The 19,406-nt window shown below is 34.4% G+C and overlaps 1 protein-coding gene across 1 annotated transcript in view; it reads left to right on the top strand.

Moving 5' to 3' along the window:
* The window catches only part of LOC150084465 (cell adhesion molecule Dscam1-like), a 421,339-nt gene that overhangs the window by 264,249 nt on the left and 137,684 nt on the right, over window positions 1-19,406 (top strand). The window contains exon 15 of the mRNA XM_090376247.1: window positions 3,348-3,479. Within this exon, the coding sequence (XP_090232373.1) occupies window positions 3,348-3,479 (132 nt within the window). The remainder of the gene's footprint in view (window positions 1-3,347; window positions 3,480-19,406) is intronic.

Genomic DNA, 19,406 nt, shown 5'->3' with positions numbered 1-19,406 from the left:
ATATACGATGTTGTTAGGCTGGGAGAAAACCATTGCCGGACGTTCTTGTTGAGAGGGAAGGTAACTGCAGGAACAAAAGAGCTGGTGACTTGACCAGTAGTACTGGAATCCCATCGTGATTGCCACACACTGATAAGTTCATTCCAGATTTTCCGTTTCTCGTCTTTGATGTTAGCAGTTAAGTTGCATGAGATGCCGAGAATCTCGCCGGGAACTCCCTGCTTTAGACGATAGCATAGTCCTTTGAAGATTACATGCAGGTCTAGTGGTAAGACTCCAGCAAAGACCTGCAGAGGACACTGTCCAGCAGGCCCGGAGCATGGCAAGCAGCATAATCCGTTGAATGGAGATGAGCTTGGAACGGAGTTTAACGTTGACGGCTCTATGAAACCAGACTCCCGAAGCATATGTTGTTATTGGTACGAATACTGCTGTATAATATAATAAGAGAGTCTTCCCATTTAGTCCCCAGTCCGATTTGAAAATTCGGATAACTGCTGCAGTGAACTTCTTAATCTTCGAGGCGAGGTGATTAATATGAGAGGAGAAGGTTAACCTGTCATCTACAATTACGCCAAGATGATGTTTTAATTCAGGAACAAAAGGGATTTGCTTTCCGTCTATCTTTATATTTGGAGGTCTTCTGTAATCTAACTAGTTCTTAAAAGCCATCAGTTTTGTTTTTGTAGCAGATATTCGCAGTTTATGTATACTTGACCACTTGATTAGCTCAGAAAGAGTTATATTGGCTGATTGTTCTAGTTGAAGACGCGATCGACCTGGAATTAGAAGAACCAAATCATAGGCGAAGGCAGAGATATTGTCAGGTTTTTGCGTGAACCAGCTGTTCAAAACTATGTTCCAGAAGAGGGGTCCCATAACTGATCCCTGGGGGCATCCTCTTGAGATGGTCCTTGAGAGAGACTGCTGTTTTGAGATTACTTGAATGAGCCTATTTTGGAAGTAGCTTCTAATAACTTGGAACAGTTGCTGAGAGCACTTGGCTTTGGTAAGACGATTGAGAGCGCTCTCCCATCAGAGGGAATCCAAAGCTCCCTCGAAGTCAATGAATATGGTCATTTCACTAACTCAGGTATAAATATCTGTGATTTATTAATCTTATTGATTCTCACAATTAATCTTTCCTATCTTGTGCGCACAACTCATGCTTTTTTTTACAACGCTGTTATATTCTACCCATGATAAATCCTTCTAAGAAGTACACACTCCAAACCAGGTAAATGAAATCCAACAAAAGTAAAGATCGTGACGAGACTATTATCTGTTCTGATTTCGAAATGCAACACTCAACAGAGGACGAAACTTGGACTCAAATCAAAAATAACATCTCCAGAATATTAACTGTAATATCTTCGAGTGCATGTTTCGAACTTACATGCTGCATTATTGTTTCAACTCTCATGATGGTCATTTGCAGCCTCTTCATCTACATCTTATTTCATTTTAGTCATACCGTTATTTAATGCAAACCGAAATTGGTTGGCTCGTAGAAAAATCCAGCAATTTTTACCAATCCGATTTTCGTTCAGAGGAATCACTAGTTGCATTCTTTTGGGGAGTACCATTTCTATTCCCTTCGGAAACCCGAACAATTCGTCAAGATTTTTTTTTTTTTTAAGTATCCTTTCTCAGCATTGCGTACTCAGGGTATAAACATCATTTTATAAACATTTTATAAAGTTTATAAACATTCATCACTTTCTCGTATGCATGCTGAGAAAGTGATGAATGTTTATAAATAAAAATGAATATTTCTTTATAGAAAAATTCTAAAACAAGGTGTTCTCACCCCAAAAAAAAAAAAAAAAAAAACAATACACTTAGTACACAGGATCATTGATATTATTGTTGTAAACTTGTAATGAGCCAGGTATACAGGCTCATTAGTTTGAAGGTTAAGGTTGCAAATATCCCTTAACTCTTTCTTCTAATCCGAATGAATTTTCAATAATTTTGGGTATTCAGTACCATTTCTAGTACTGGGTGCCTCATATTGTCTGCATACCTTGATTATAGTGGAAGCCTTGAAATCAATGAATAATGATCAAATTCTGCTTACAATATTCTGTCTTAAATGAAACCTGAGAAAGAATACAGAAACGAGGGATCATTCCTTTAATTAAGGTATGAAAGTAAACAAATACATCCATATTAATTCTTGCTAATTAATCATTTCAGACCGAGAGAAAACACAAGTGCAGTATAGTGATTTAACATTATAGTAATCGAACAAATGCTTGCTTCGATTTTTCTTTTTGTTGTTTGACACACACACGCGCGCGCGTCTGATTTTAACACATCACGTATATAAAAAATATTGGAAATGTTAGGTTATTGATGTATTTATACTGTATAATGACGCTGTTTCTCTTCTTTTCGAAATGATTTGATTGACGAAAATCAAAAGTAATTGCTGTTGTGCCTGATGTAGCCGAATGGTTGAAGAACTAGAGTGCACACGCTCTTTAAGCGGATCGTGGCTCAAAGACCGCATTACTGATAAATACGATTAACGATTGTGTTCATGATTTGCTGTAAACTCCTCTGGCCTGGTGGTTGTTCCGGAATATAAACACGAACATTTTAATATCAGTTAGAATGTAATGAAACCAAAATATATGTAAGACTATTAATTTTCAATGTGAATTATGTGGAACATTTATGATTAGAAAATGATAGTGGGCGAGGTTTAGTCCACTACATGATAGACAGTTTGCAACTGTTTTCATTATCAGTTAATCTTGGAGAATCATTTGAAGGAGACATTTAATTTATGTTCAATTGGAATTTCAATGGTCGTGTTTGTTCTGACTGGTGTGAAAATAAGATAAAAGGTCCATAAAATGGCAATGCGATTATCGAATAAACTATTATCCCTGGCCACGAAACAATAAGGCAGTCTCCTAGACAATATAATGTAAAATCTATAATTTCATACCATTTTTGGCAATTTCAAATGTATTTCTTATATCACTTGCCATGGGATGGATGCATTAGGAAGAAGACAGTTGCTTTGAGATTTATAAATTGCACGATGCTTTACCAAATGGTTGTAATTATCATTATCTTCTTTTTTTTTTTTTTAGATAAATCGTGAATTAACTCACCTTCTGCTGGCACTTTCATGAGGTTCACCAAATCCCATTATTTATAAAATCGAAATAGCTGCAATATTGAGAATTATTAAGAAAACAACTCTTTCTAGACTAATGGCTCCTTTGAAGAAGTAATTTGGGTTTAACCATTTTATGTATTTTGAATTAATGTGATTTTTATTAAAATTTTGTTTATCTTAAAATTAACTAATTCTGATTTCGCAATTGCAGATGTACCTGATCCACCAGAACATATTGAAGTCCAAGAAGTTACTAGTAGATCAGTAAAATTTTCATGGTCACTTCCATTTACGGGAAATTCTCCGATAACTGAATTTACTCTACATTGGCGAAGAGCCGAAGGTTAGTGTTTATATTTTCTCATATATAGTTACAATAATGTCCGTACGGATTGAAATATTGCCTTTTCCGTTTGCCCCAGGAAATCAGTGAAAATTTCTCTTTCATTCATTTTACTACCCTCCCTCTCAGAGCCTTATACACCTTGATCACGTCTTTAAATTGTTTGGTTGCCAAACTCTGTAGTCCACATAATCGAAGTCTTCCCTCGCACTGTCGCCGTTTTGCAGATCTCACCATGCGAATTGCCCACTTTTGGACGCTTTCAAGGAGCTCAATGTCTTTTTTTTTTTTTTTATATCAGGTCTCCAACCTTGGACACTAGTTTAAATTACTCGAGAACGACCACATTTGCCCACTGCATCATAAATTGATTGATTTCTCTGGTCCTGTTTTTCCAGACGAAAAACCAGAGTTTACTGGAGAAAAACCCTGCCATTTTCGCCTGAGACACCGAATCAGCCACGAGTGAAGAAATGCCCCTATGTTCTTGGTGTCATTGACGGAATTAGAATCCGTGCTTTTTCCACCAGATTGGGGAGGACGGTGATTATAATCACTGTGCTACTGAAGATTCAAAGGGGTGATAATTTTGGGGTCTAACGGCACGAGAGATTTACCCCATCACCGCCCTTTGTACCGATATAAAGATTATCTCCCTTATTGAATTGTGTCGCCTTTTTTGGGACTACATACGCAAAATAAATAATTTCTTTCGCCTTCCAGTATTATTTATTCGCCTCCCAAAAAAGGTTTAATTAGTTAATTTTGACTGCTGTAAAAACATTGGTAAATTCATGGCATATGCCTACTATTTGTGCAAGTTGCCCAATTAAAAACGAAATAAAATGCAGAAGATAATCATAGCGAGTCAATATTTATTTTACTCTTTAGGTGTGTTTGCAAATGCGGAACCGTATTAACTTCAACGTATCCGTTCGCATGTAAGAACTTTCACTTGGAATTTAACGTTGCTGACCCACTTCAAATTTCATTAGAATTGAAGATATGGAAATCCAATAGTTTTTATATATTTTTTGCGTTTTTTTTATTCATTCATTCACTCATTAACTGTTATATTCAACGGACTTTTATTAAATTTCACATGGTCGTGCAAATAAGGCGTGCGCTGAATGCGATGCGCCCAGGTCCCCAAATATGGCAGCAACAAAATAAAGGGGGTATGGCCCCACTGGACCGATAATGCACCCGATCCCCCAAATATCATTGCACCCTGAAATTCAATAACGCATCTTTTTAGAATTCTATAAGAATAAATGAACTAAAATACTTATTTTAAGAAAAAAATCTAAAGGCAATGAATGGTACCTGAATGCGCACATTACCTGACCCGCGTTTGTTTTGAGCTAGCAGATCAATATTTTTGGTCTTAATTAAGCATTTCATGAGTATTTAATATTTTCTTCATTCTGAACTATTTATTTAAACGAAGCGCTTTACACACTGATGGATGTTTCCATTGAAGCGGGTTTAAACAGATTTATAAGACGTTTAAAACAAATCTTGTTAATGGAACATTTTGCTTTTAAATAACCATGCATAAATTAACAGAACACCAGCGCTAAATGCTAATTCTCTATACTACAACGCGACCATGATTGCCCTTGGGGCAAATGCTAATCTATATGACAAAAGAAAGGAAGTAGTTAGGAACAGCCAATGCACAACCAAGAATTGTAGCAGCTCGCGTTTAATCCCTGAAGATAACACAGTGCGATTTACTGACGTAGTTAAAGCAGATTACCTTATTAGATGATTAACATGGAGTATTCAACAAGTTAATTGAATTGCCTTGCTTAAGTGTTTCTTTAAACTTTTATTAGAATTCCCGCTTAAATATTTATAAAGATTATTGTACTAAGAAATTTACAAAATCACAAATATATGTGGATGCCCGTTTATACAGCATTTTATTTGTGTGCATATAATGGCAAGTTGAAGCTAACATTTACTTTCATTTTATGAAAACGGTTTTCTCCCTTTTGAATCCACAACCAGGGAGAAAACAGTTTTAACAACTCCAGGCTAGGCTCTCGGGGGTGTGTGTGTGGGATGGAAATGATTAGCGAGAAGAACATTGAGAAATCTACCACAAATTATTAAATTTGTTTGTTAAGACAACAAACAAATTTAATAAACACACACATTAGTATACACATGTTACTGAATGGAATATGTACACCAATTACATAAATTATACCACCTTTAAATATCTCTTTACATTCACACAAAATTCTCTCTCCGTTTAGCTACATATCATCAGTATTCAGATATCAGAATATAAAAGAAATGTCTCCTGACAGTCCTTATAGTAAAGTCTTGTGCAGTTTTCTTATTGGCTGTTTCACTCAAAAACTACACTAGCTTTAATTCTCATATACATAGTTATATTTATTTTCATACATAAATATGAGTATATCTATCATGGTGCAAGTGTATCATTAAATTTATACATCGCAATTAATCAGAAATAATTATTGTTGTACCAGTATAAACAATAGCTGACCAGGCTAGTCCCCTGTATAAATTTGGCGCATTTCAAATTGTAACTATAATTCTATATGTTAATTATAATTTAGTTAATTAAGAAGTGTTTTCTTTGATTTCCCCATTTCAGAAATCTCCCTTAATTATCACGCAAACAGTAAAAATGAACGATCATGTATGCATAATCTTAAAGATTTTTTTTAATTTTTCTCGATAAAAATTTGTTTGAATTTCTCGCGTGAATTCTGCACACTTACCGAAGCGAATCGAGTTAGAGCGAGAAGTGAGCATCATGCATAGTGCTTTGCTCCGAAGGTGCCTCTATACTTGAATGCTGCGTTGTTATCGAGAAGAAAAAAGAAAAAAAAAAAAAAAAAAATATATATATATATATATACAGTATATCGCAAGCGTTTCTTAGTATAAGAAACATAACCCCAAGGTTTGCAACAATCACTACCTTTCTTTAATGTGATTTGCATCTACTAACAAAAATTCAAGCAATTTCGTGTATTGGATCCGTAATCCACATTGGGAACATGAAAAACTGATGCCACCACAATGAGATTTCGATAAAAAATAAAGAAGTCTGCGTTTTGGGCAAAAATATTGGTACAGCACGTTTTTTGTAATGTATATTTTCCTGAAATTTCAAGATATTTTCTTGAAAATATCTTGAAAAACTGGTATCGAGCAAACTTCGCACTCATCGTTGTGCACGAAAAAGAAAAACGAATTTTTTTTGAAATTTGTATTGATGTACTTCAATATTTCCTTGATAAGCATTTGATGTAATCACAAAATTTCAAGGGAAAATTCTTTTTTTTTTGTTATGACAGACGCCAAAAAAAATATCAATTCATCAAGTGTCTTATACTGCTGTGACTGTTAGGAAGGCTTTATTTCATGTTCTAAGCTGCAATAAAAAGAAATATCCTGTTGAAAAATCGATTTAATTTTTTTCTCCAATTAAAAAAAAAACATTTAATATGGGAACTATAACTTGAGAAACGGTTGTTTCACACAGTGAATGCTGTCTAGATGTCCGTAATTACCGCTTATCAACTTTTTTTTACTGCACACTACCTTCAGATCACTTGCCAATGTACTCTTTGGGAATATTGGAAGTACTTGTATTATCATCTACTAAAAGCAGAAAACGTTCTCCACTCCCACATAATTACGAATTACTTTTAATAAAAGAAAGGATTACTATTGGCTGTTTTCCCTCGCAAGGAACCTCCCGGATTTATTGCTTCTGTGCAATGCAAGAACTAAGTGAGGCAGTCCCGGATTTATCAAAAAAGCCGTTAAAGAAAAGAAAATGTGCATTTAGCCAGGAATTGGAAAAAAGAATTTCCCTTCGTAAATACCATTCATTGACGTTCAGTGCAACAAATGCAATGGTGTGTATCTTCTCTATTTGAAATGGGAAGGAATGATATCCAAAGACACGTTGCTTCAGATAAGCATAAAGGGCATGAATTTTGCCGCTTCCTCTTCTAGATTGTTCTAAATTGCTCAAAACTTGTTGTGTTTGCCAGGAACAAACGCTCCAACTGAAAAGGTGCTTTCATTAATAAGCTCTGAGTAAGCTTTGGACATCAGAAAAAACAGTAATGAAGATGGATACAGTAAACGTTGTATCCACATTGACTTAAGCAATAATTCTACATTGATAAAACAAATCCATTTGGCTCAAAATCATTGATATTTTTAAATGTACGATTTTATTGATTCGTTATTAGATTATTTTTTTTATTCAACCAACTTGAATAAACGGTTTTCTAATTTGACTTACAATTTCTGAATATATTTATACTACAACTATCTCTAAGTATTGCAATTAGTACAATTTCTGTGTACTCTCTTTGTTCTAAGCAGTTACATGCGTTAGTGTCCTTTTAAGGAAAGTGTCCATGTCCTGCATTAGCCTCTTAAGAAATTATAATATGTCCCGCATTGGCTACTTAAAAATCTGGCTGCTGTAAGTGTATTGGATATTTTCAAAGAGGTAGGTTTTCCTGTTTAATAAATAATGATAAAAAGTTGCTTATCAGTGATGTTGAACGGGGGGGAAATGATGTCAGCATCCCATAATGACAGCGACTTTTCTGAAGAACTTTTTTAACACCACAGCAGCACTGAAATGGAAGGCAGTAAGGCAATGACGCTAGTGAGGAAACACGGATGTTTATATTTTATGGGATAAAACCACTGTACTGAGAAGTTGCCCCTCATTAGTTTTTATATTGGAGAAATTAACCACAAAAGATGCCAGTGCAGGAGAGCCTAGTTGAGGGTAATTAAGCTTCATGGGTCTAATTAGTCCCAGTGGGAAGAGAGTGATTAAGTTGTGGGATAACTCAGTACCGGAGGTGATGGTTTCAAATAGGTATCTCAATCAAGAACATTAAGATGTGTTAAGGTATTTGTTAAATACACATTTTTATAGTGATACTGTGAAATATTAAACATTTGATATTTGTAATGTGTGTTTTCACTATGAAATATTAAAACATCCATATTTTGTGCATGATTTAATTCTCTTAAATATTCCTATCCTTGCATATTTACTGTGTGATTTATCCTTCGAAATATTCAATTACCATGAAGTAATTAAACCTGTGATATTATGCTGTGAAGTAATTAATTAATCCTTTGATATTATACTGAAATAATAATTATCTACGTAATATACTTACAACACTTTATTCTCAACTCATGCAGTGTATTTTACAGTGTGTCGAAATATTCATTTACCTGATATTTCATTCTATTAAATTTTCCAATACTTGTATATTTTCTGTATGTGATTTATCCTTTGAAATATTATATTACTTATTACGAAGTACACATATGATATTATATTGTGAAGTAATTAGTACTTGGATATTACACCGAAACAATAATTATCTATGTAATATGCTTACTACAAAATTCTTAACCAATGTAGTATATTTTACTGTGTAAAATGAAATTACCTGATATTTGATACTATGAAGTATATCAATACTTGTATATTTTACTAGGTCTAATTTTATCCTATTAAATTTTCCTTTCAATATCCAATTATTTCATATGAAATAGTTATCGATGATAACTATTTGATAGGTGTGTAAACTTTATTAATTCTATACAGTAACAATTCATTCCATGTTAATTCTTAAATTTTTATTCACTTTAATCTTAAAGTGGATTTTTTAAAAATATATTAATGGGTCAATAACCACACAAATTCAAACTAAAGTCTTTTGTTGAAATCGACTCCTATTTTACACGCTTAGAGACTTGAGTTGTTTGCCCATTTCTTATTTAGATTCCTCTCAGTTGGTCTGTAAAATGCAATTCTTTTGGTTTTTTCCATGTTTCGTTTCTGTTATTATTTTGCCAATCTAAAGTTGCATGACTGTTTTCTGTTTCTACTCTTAATTCTGAGATTATCAGTAAAATCTCTCTTGCTCTGCCCTTGATAATTTTCAATACTATGAAACAATAATTATCTAAGTAATAATACACAGACAACATGTCTAATGTAGAACTAGACTTCATTGTATATTTAATATGTTGACAGATGACAACATGTATGACAAAGTGTTTGTTTTGTTTGTATAAGTACATTGAAAAGTTCAAAAACATTGCTTTTCACACTTACTTTGATACTTAGTTTCCACACTTAACACGGGTTTCAGTAAAATGCAGACTTCTCTGCAGTGGTGCGTTATTCTATAGGAGGAAAAAGACAGCCTAGGGCCCCAAAATCAGTTTAGAAGGCTCATTGCTGTTTTTTACTAATATTTTAAGTGATTTTTATCGGAAACTGAACTTTCTATCTGCCAAGGTCAATGAACTTTAATTGAAGATTAATTTGAAAATTACGTTTATTTTTTTCAAAAATGGTTTTACTGATTTTGATGAAATTTTATATTTAGTTCTTATGTCATATAATTTGTTTTGCTGTCACAATAAAATGAAATTGAAAATGTTCTTTATTAATTTTTTTCTTTAGATGGGGACCCCCAAGTTCCATTTTGCCTTGGGCCCCATGAAGGTATAGATGGGACCCCCAAATTCTATTTTGCCTTGGACCCCATGAAAGTATAACACACCACTGCATCTCTGCTAATACGTCTTGCTCTCATCAGCGTTTTTTGAATAAAGAATAGTCACCTCTGTACATCTTAGAACTTTCCAAACCCACCACTCATGGTAATTATGACCCTGCATGAACACGTGCCCCACACCTGTTAATGTATATTATATTTGAATTTTTATGGATCCATGAGGTTCTATACAAGCAAACTTGTCCCCTCCTGTTAGTCTAAGTTATTTACACGGAGGCGCCACTCAGCTAGAAAGCCGCTTGGCTACTTCAGTATCACAACCCTCTTTTGAAAAGGGCATATCAGAGTGTGCTTCATGTATTGAAAGATCTCACTTCTGCTAGAGACTGATTTCTTTCCTTAGTGTTGAAAAATATTGCAATCATTAGATGACTTGTTCTTAGGTTGAACTCTTGAAGTAGAACAAATGAAGCTTCTGAAGTCCATAGAGGCAAAATTTGTATTTTGCAAAGACCATCAATATGTTGAGGTAAGCAATTTTTAACTAAACTCTTTCTAGTTAGTACTTATTTGTATTTTAATGAAAAAGTTCGATTTTTCTGAAATCTGAATTTACTCTTTCTAGATTTCCGAGATATCAGCTGTTACAGGTCCTTCTTTGCCTCAAACTCCTAATAATGTAAGTCGACTTAGTAAAATTCTTTTGAGGGAATCTTTAGTTTAAAATTTTTCTGACTAGGTGTTACTTATTTACTTTATTTTTTCCCCCTTCTTCAGTCTGGTGTTATGTGGGGTAGAGAGAGAGAGGCCTTTTGATGAATTTTATGAGATACAAACTGTGGTTAAACACTACTCAAAGAAATATCAAACCAAATTTATGACCCTTGAAACAGGGTATCACAACTTAGGCCAATTGGAGGAGGGTGTGAAAACTTTTTCAAATTGTTTAAAGAAATTCTTTCGGAAATCGTAGACAAACTTAATAGGGTGATTTCTCTTAAGTATCAGCACACGTAAAAGTAATGATTTATGATGTTAAAAGTATTAGTTATGATAAAAATTTGCTGTGTTATGTTTATTTATATATATATATATATATCAACGTCACACAGCAACTGGTGTTTTAAATTGACAAATTGGTGCTGTATATTTGGCATTAATATTATTGTAATAGTTATCAATTAAACGTAATATATATGCACATTGTTTTACTTAGGGCATGATCCTATTTATTTTTGGATCTGTTTTACCTGGTGTATATAGCAATTTGCTGTGCTAGCAGTAGCTGGTTTACCATTTTTTTTATTAATGTTAAATCCTAATTTTGCTAGTTAAATACTAAATTTTAATTTGTATGATCATATAGATAAAGACTATGTTGAAAAAAAAAAAACAATAAAATAAAAAATAAAAGACCCATTTGAAAAGAAATATAGAAGGGTTAGGGCAGAACTGTCTTAACAGCATTGTTAGGCCCAGGGTAAAGCACTGGGGCCCCACTCACTCATTAAAAGGTATAAAAATGTAAACGGTCAATAAAATTAAACCTTTAGATTTATTGCTAATTTCAACAAAATCAATGTTTAAATATATAAAAAAAAAAACATGATGTGAAGCGAGGATTAATCAACAGAAACTTTTGAACAGTATAATCCTTGAAAAACACACATTTCAACATAAATGATAATTAATTGGTAAACCGTACAGTACGAATTATGATTTTTTTTTATTATTAATCAACACAAATGTTTGTGAAATTTATTTGTTGAGAATTGTTTTATGATTGGATTGAAGTCAATAGTCTTCAGGATATCATTTTCCATGCAAATGAGTGAAAGCCAATTCAAAAGCTTTATAAGTTTCAATTTTGAAAATGAGCGTTCCCTGTACAGTTGGTCACCATCATGCACATGAACACTGAGTGCGATTTCAACATTTGGAAACACAGATTTCAAATTGCCCAAAATTAGTTTGCTGTACAACGCAGAGAGAGAGTCTCATTTTTCATCAAGAACCATGTAGTGCTTGAGATGCTTGCATTAATTTAGAAGGTCACCATAATCAAGGTCTTTATCATGCATATTAGCCAGATGAAATCATATGCTCACACTTTTTGTTTAGATCATCAGAACCCAATTGTTCTTAATTGCCCGAAGAAGGAAAACAGATTTCCAATCCATGAATAAGCTTCTGCACGTTTTGACAGATCAGCGTTCAAAGAGTCCAGAACAGGGAAGAATGTTTCCATCTTAAATTTTTCACTTTTGTTTATAAATATCTCTTCTCCTGTTCTATCATGCCTACTAAGTCATACACTTCACTTTCGTTCCCGTTTCTTCACACCTCTATAATCCGAATCTGGACACCTACTCCTGGCCTCGGTTCATATTCACTAAATTTGTTTCTAATTTCCTGAAGATAAGTTTTCAGACTCAAGAAGATTCTTGGCAACAAGTATGTCCACATCTTTAGACTGCAGGAACTTACTTGTTTTTTAAATCTTTTGAGAATGTCGTTCCAGAAATTGTCAGAAAGATCGTTTCCATGTTCTCCATTCTCTCACTTAATTCTTCTGCCTCTCGCCTTGTGTTTCACTTCATGGTTAGTGTCAGCTGATAAATAATCCAGTGCATCTTTAATTTTTTCGAAACTTTCATGCACACCATCAAAATGTGATGACCATCTTGTGTCAGATGACTACAGCTTAACCACATGATCTTTTAAAGATGATGATAGAACATTCCATTGGTGTGTAGAAACCGAGAAAAAGGAATACAAACACTGAAAAAAGTCTAAGAAGGAGACAATCTGTAGATAATATTCAGCCACTTTTACTCCCACCAAGTTCAGGGTGTGTCCAGCACAGGGGACATAGATGGCCAACTCATTCAGTTGACGGATCCGTGCTTGCAATCCAGTATAGCGTTCAGACATATTTGAGGCATTCTCGTACGATTGACTACGGCAGTTTGATAGCAGAATTTTGTTCTCATTCACAAAATTCTGAATTCTTTGCTCCATGAGAAAAGATGGGGACGAACTTGAGGAAACGCTCAACAGGCTCACATCCGCGAATGTACCGGACTGTAAATGTCAGTTGATCAATGTGCGCGATGTCTAGAGTGGAATCCACACTAATTGAACAGTAATTTGACTCTTTTATTTCTTATGGCACATTTAAATGGCACAAAGAACATGTTGTTCCATTAAATCGATAAATTCCTCACAAATGTTTGCCGATAGGTAGGATGGGTTCTCCTTTCCAGCATTTTCTTAAAGTTTGAGATGCTCTTTCAAAAAAGGGTCAAATTCACTCAACAGTTCTAGAATAGCTAAAACGTTTAAATTTTTTGTCGAACCAATAGTTTCATTCTCTCCACGAAATGCCTGGGATGATTTTACATATGTTCGATTATGTATAAGTGCATTAACTCTTAAAAATAACATTAGCATCCCATTTATGAGATGTAATTAATAATGGCTGTTTTTATACTGGAGAAATCACAGCGAATTTTAGGATATCGCAACATTGAGGATGTAATTATATCTAATAGTGGCAGTGCTCCCTGAGATACAAGCAAAAATATCATCTTTAAAGGTCCCGAATTAGCAAAACAAGAAGAAATAAACACAAGAAATGTGTAAAAGAATTATACAGAACAATGTGCATTTTAATTTGGTTGTCTGCAAAAGGTTTATTTGGAAGCAATTATTGCTGCAACTTATGTTTTAAAATGTTCACCTCCAAAACACTAGTGCTACATGCTTGGCTATTTATTTGCACCAGATGCTTATCTCTCTCAGTCCACAAAAAAAAACCTTGAATTTCTATGATGTAACCTCTGCAGTCATTAATTTCGTGGAAATATAAATCTGACTTCACATTCCAGTAATAATAACTGCATGGATGGAATTTAATAGATGCCTCACATATCAAGTGACATTCTACTAAAAATAGTCAAAATTATATTGCAAATGTGAACGCCCTCCTCAACTATGTTCTGTTCTTAAAGCCCAAAGAACCAAAACACACACACACACACGCTTTAATGATTTATTTTGATACTGAAACGATTCTTCTTAATGGAGAGCGTATACTTGTTTTATGTGTAGAAGCAAGAGCATTGTAAGCTCTGGCTTACTGATATTATTATTATTTTAAGGTAGTTTTAATAAATCTACTATCCAAATTCTCAATTAATAATATTCGAAGTATTTTTGAGGAAATACAAGGACATCGAGGAAACAAAAGAGAATGTATACAAAGGAAAATTTACCCTATCTGGACTGGATGAGTCTCAGATTTTCTGTATTCAGCTTTCTACAAGCCATGTAGAACAAATTAGCTGCAGAAAAACAAAAGAGGGTTAATCTGTAAGTCTATGGGAAGGCTAGGGACACTGAAAAGCTGAGCTCTGGGAAAAACAAAATGAATCAAGAAAATAAGAGATTAGCCAAGCGAATGCGGGAACTCTATCTTCTTAAAAAGGGGTATCCGAGTCAGCAAGGGGAATTTTTTGGTATGGTGTTGAAGATAGTCGGCTGGGGAATGTGTTGTGAGTGTAAATAGTTTTCTTCGTCGGGGAAATAGTTTTTTTTGGGGAAGAGTTGGGCCGGCCCAGGCCCGCCCTCATAACAGGAAAAATGTTTGTATTGATTGATTTATTATAAACTCCACTGATTTTGATAGTCGTGCCGGAGTATAAACAAGAACATTTTATTTTTTTTTTACATTTGAAGGAAGTTGAGAAAAGCACTCCAGAAAAGCTGATAGAGGAAGTAAGAAATCAGCTGAGGAGCAAAGAGCGGGTAAAATTCCCAAAAAATTCCAGTATTGATCATGGAGACTCCAACTTAAAGGGAAAGTCTGCAGGAGAAGGCAGGAATATGGAAAGGAACTGTAAGTAGAATTTTGCTTTATCCAATACCACCACCATTAACTGAAAAACAGTAATGAGTATTCAAATAGAAAGTCTCCTAATGGCATTCAGTCTTTCTGGAGAACTAATAAGTTACATGTGTGGGAATTTTAGAGGACAGAATTCAAGAATATTTTAGGAGGGAGTTGCTGTCCAAGATAGATGATTGTTAGTAGTAATTCCAGAGACTAAACCAGAACTGGTATCTTTTATTGAAAAATATTGTATGTGAAGAGTTGTTAATTATATAGTTTGATCGCGCATATGTATAATATGAATGGCTAAGAAAAATAGAAATAGTTAAATCTACTGAGTGATATTCAGACTGGTGAATCTTTTAGGGTTTGTATACGAAATGGCCAGCTGTGACAGGTTATGAATGTTACATTTATGGATGTAAAAAAAAAAAAGATTGTTACGTAAGGAGGTTTATATATATATCAGTTTTATACATGTATGGAATGCTTTTTATGGATGCAATTATAAGTATATGCCATGTTTTATTAAACTTTTCCTTTTTCCCATAAATAAGTTTTCTTAATAGTCAGGTTTGCTTCACTTTACACGACTCCCTCAAACCTGGAATTTCTGAAAGTCAGAGGCTCTAGGGTTATATACAGGGTGTTTCAAAATGGTTAATAATTTAAAGGTGAAAAGTACAAACTAAAATAAGCAAAAGAGTCCCAGTGAACATCGGAATTCAAATTAACCGTTTTCGAGATAATGCACATTTTCTATTAAGATCCGCCACTGACTATGGGAGCACTAGTTTAGCGAAAAGCTGTGAATCCTTTGCTAAGAGTGGTTTTATTAAACATAAGATAATACATTTTTAACACCCTTTCCTCACCATCAGGTGTTATGCTTCTGGGCCTACCTGCTCGTACTCCATGTGCGAAGCGCCCATGTACCCTCATGAATGTGCACCTGTTGGGCTGCCTTCGGCGGAGAAATGCTTCTTTGTACAAACGCAGTCTTGAGTGCACTGTTGTTGGCTTTACCATACATGAAGTGCATGTCCCCATACTCTTCGTTGCTGTAACCTCTTTCCATGTTGACTAACCTGTGACAAGTACTAGTATACCTGTTACGTCCCAGAGCATTGAGAGAGGGGAAACGGAGAGAATGAGCATAACCTAACCTAAACAAACAAGTCAGTGATGGATCCCAACTCTGTATAATTCACCTTGTCAGTGGTGGATCCTAACTAGAAATGTGAAATATCTCGAAAACGATTCACTTAAAGACCCATATTTACTAGGATTTTTTTGCATATTGTAGTCTGTACAGTTCACCTTGAAATTATTGACCATCACTTTTGAAACACCCTGTATAAATTAAAGATTTTTTTAAAAAAATAAACTTAAGGAATATGAGAATAAAAATAGTAAGGACTCTTTTTGGATACGTTAAGTAGGGTAGCCTTCACATAATATTTAATTGTGAGTGCCTCATAATGAAGTTAACTTTTTTTTTTTAGTTTGAAAGCTAGATAGCCCACTTTAACACACTAAAATAAAATAAACAAAAAGAGAAATCCCCACCCCACCATACAGTATGTTTATGAAGCGAAAAACTGCATAACTGATTTTTTGAATGAAACCTTTGGAGTAATAGACCATCTCTACAAAAAGATTATTTCGTGGTACCCCTTCATAATCTATCTGACATGCTTCAACTTACATCTCTAAGAATAGGATATTTCTTGCATAGCTTTCATGCTGTTTGAACTGATCATCATAAAGGATCTATTCCTAATGTGAAATATTTCAACCCAAGTATATTTGACAGTCAAAAGGTCATGCAGAGTTTGAGGATTGGTAAGGAGAAAATACACGAAATCTATGATTTGAAAGATGAATTTGTTGCTTATACAATCGATGATGTTAGAGTGCTCAGAGAAGGCTGTACCAAGTTTCGAAGTCTTCTCATCAGTGTAGCTGGTGTTGAGCTTTTTTAATCAGGACATTACAGTTGCAAGCGCCTGCAGTTGATTGCTAAAAATTTTTAACTGAAAAATCTATGACAATTCTACTGCCAGGTGGCTATGTGGGGAACAATATCCAGAGTCAAATGGCTCTTGTATGGATCTAATGGCTGGAAAAAACCCAAAATATAAATCGCACTTAGACATTCTCATTCAATGGGGAGACAAATTAAGAATAAGACTCTAATATGTTGACAGCATTGACATTGTGTGTGAATTTTATGGATGCTATAAAATTCTTTCTTGAATGCTATAAATGTTTTAGACCTAATGTTATGCAAAACATAAGAAATTTTACTATGAGTGCGCCACTTGCAAAAACTCTTAATAGAGAAGCATATCTGAAAAGTATGGGTTATGAGCTGGAAACCGCATGGACATGACAATTTGGCATGTAGAAGAAGGATGATATGGCAATTAAGTCGGTAGAAACCTTTAAAACAGCACAGCAGAGCCACTCACTCTATGCAAAGCATTACAAGGAGGCACATTCACTTGCTTTAAACTATATCATAAGGTTTCAAGTGGTGATGAAATATGCTTTGTCAACTTTTGTTCATTATGTCCTTACATATACAAATATATGGTATATCCCATTTTCCCCAAATAATTCTCATAATTCTTACGTCCTTGGAGCATATTTTGGTATTGTGCGAACCCAGGTGTTAGCTCAGAGAAAATGTTTATTCCTTTATTTCCAGTACAATAGATGGAAAGTTAATATTTTCTCTGTGTGGTGCCTGCACAAAACAACAAATTTGCACCATAATCATGCAGACAGGAGATTTTCTGCCTTTTGGATTACCCCAGAAATATAGTTTGCACTAGATAAAGGATACAAAGTCCTAGAATATTTTGAAGTTTGGCATTTTCAGAATTAATCCTTTAGAAAAAGAGAAGGCATTACACTATCAAAGTGTAATCGAATTATGACAAACTATGAAGTTACTTCAAATTATGATAAACCCTGCCTGAATATCACTCACAAAATTGTCTTAATTCTCTTTGGGGAGGCTAGTGATGTATACTGCTTGCTTTAACATTACTGTTTGCTCCACATATGAAAGTATTGTTAGTTTATATTTCTCAATAACGCTAAAGTTATAATACCAGATTCATAACTTGACAATATTATGGTGGCTTACTCTACTGTAGAAAGGTATGACGTTATTGGCTCGTTTGTTCTGGACTATGAATGTATTAAGCTGTATAGTGATATGGATATGTTAAAAGAATATTTACTTTGATGTAACATTGACAGCGTAATTTATACATATAAACCCGGTGAACACTGTGCTCCTAAAGGTCCTTCACTGGGAAACTTACTTGTGAGTTAAGTTTAAATGACAATACAGTATAGTAGAATTCTCTGGTCCTAAATCACATTTATATACAACAAAGAATGGAAAAACAGTCACTAAATGCAAAAAGGCATTACTGTAAATTCCGAAAAACAGCAAACTTATTAACCTGTGAGCTATGACAGACACTGCTAAAGATGAACATGTGAATGGTAAAGCAGATGTTCTCTTCTCTATAAAGTGAGATAAATGCACCTGTAAGCTACTAGAAAGTCACATTACAAAAAAATATTTGGTTTACATATACTAGAGTTACAGGTGAAGCTACATGTACAAACTCTTATTGACAAACAAGTAATTTTCCTCTATAAAAAATAACGTTAACGCCTGAATTTGCAGGTGCACCCAGGGTGAGCAAAATCACTGGTAGATATTTATAAAGATGCGATAAGCAGATCATTTTCATACCTGCTACTTCATTTAAAACGACATTTGCTGAATCACTTCATCTGTGATGTGCGTTTTTACTTGAAAGGCACTATATATTCCCTAACTATCTAGACTATCTAGACTATGTATTCCCTCATGTGTGAAAAAATCTGAAAATCTACTGATTTATTCAATTTTTGTCTGAAGCCAGTGTAACGAAAGCTACAGCAGTAGTAAAAGAAGCCTCTCCTTTACAAACCACCACACTCTAAAGTTTGTAACAACCTTCTTTTGTGCTGTAAAGTGATCGAGACCCGCTCAACTCGAGACAACTTGTCAAATTGTCTGTCCAACATGTCTACTTAAAGAATGACTGGAACTACATAACTGCAACTACTCAGTGAGTGGAAGGGGAATGCAAACAGAGCATCCTTGGACTCAGGGGCGGTCCCCACGGACTGGAGATGTTCAAATGTATCCCCAGTTCACAAAAGGGGATCGAAGGGTGACACGAGTAATTACAGACCAGTTAATTTAACTTCTGTTCCGGGTAAAATAATGGAGTCAATGGTTAAAGATGCATTGCAGGATCATCTAGACAAGACTGTAGCAATAATTCAGACACAGCATGGGTTTGTTTAAGGGAAAGTCTTGTCTCACAAATTTGATAGGATATTATGATGTGGTTACAAAGGAACTGGATATAAAAAATAATTTTGATA

This window comes from Mastigoproctus giganteus, chromosome 6, assembly GCF_048544385.1.
Source record: "Mastigoproctus giganteus isolate SK-2022 chromosome 6, ASM4854438v1, whole genome shotgun sequence".
Classification (NCBI taxonomy): domain Eukaryota; kingdom Metazoa; phylum Arthropoda; class Arachnida; order Uropygi; family Thelyphonidae; genus Mastigoproctus; species Mastigoproctus giganteus.
The sequence above is the reverse complement of the archived record's forward strand: the minus strand, read 5'-3'. Positions and strand labels throughout refer to the sequence as shown.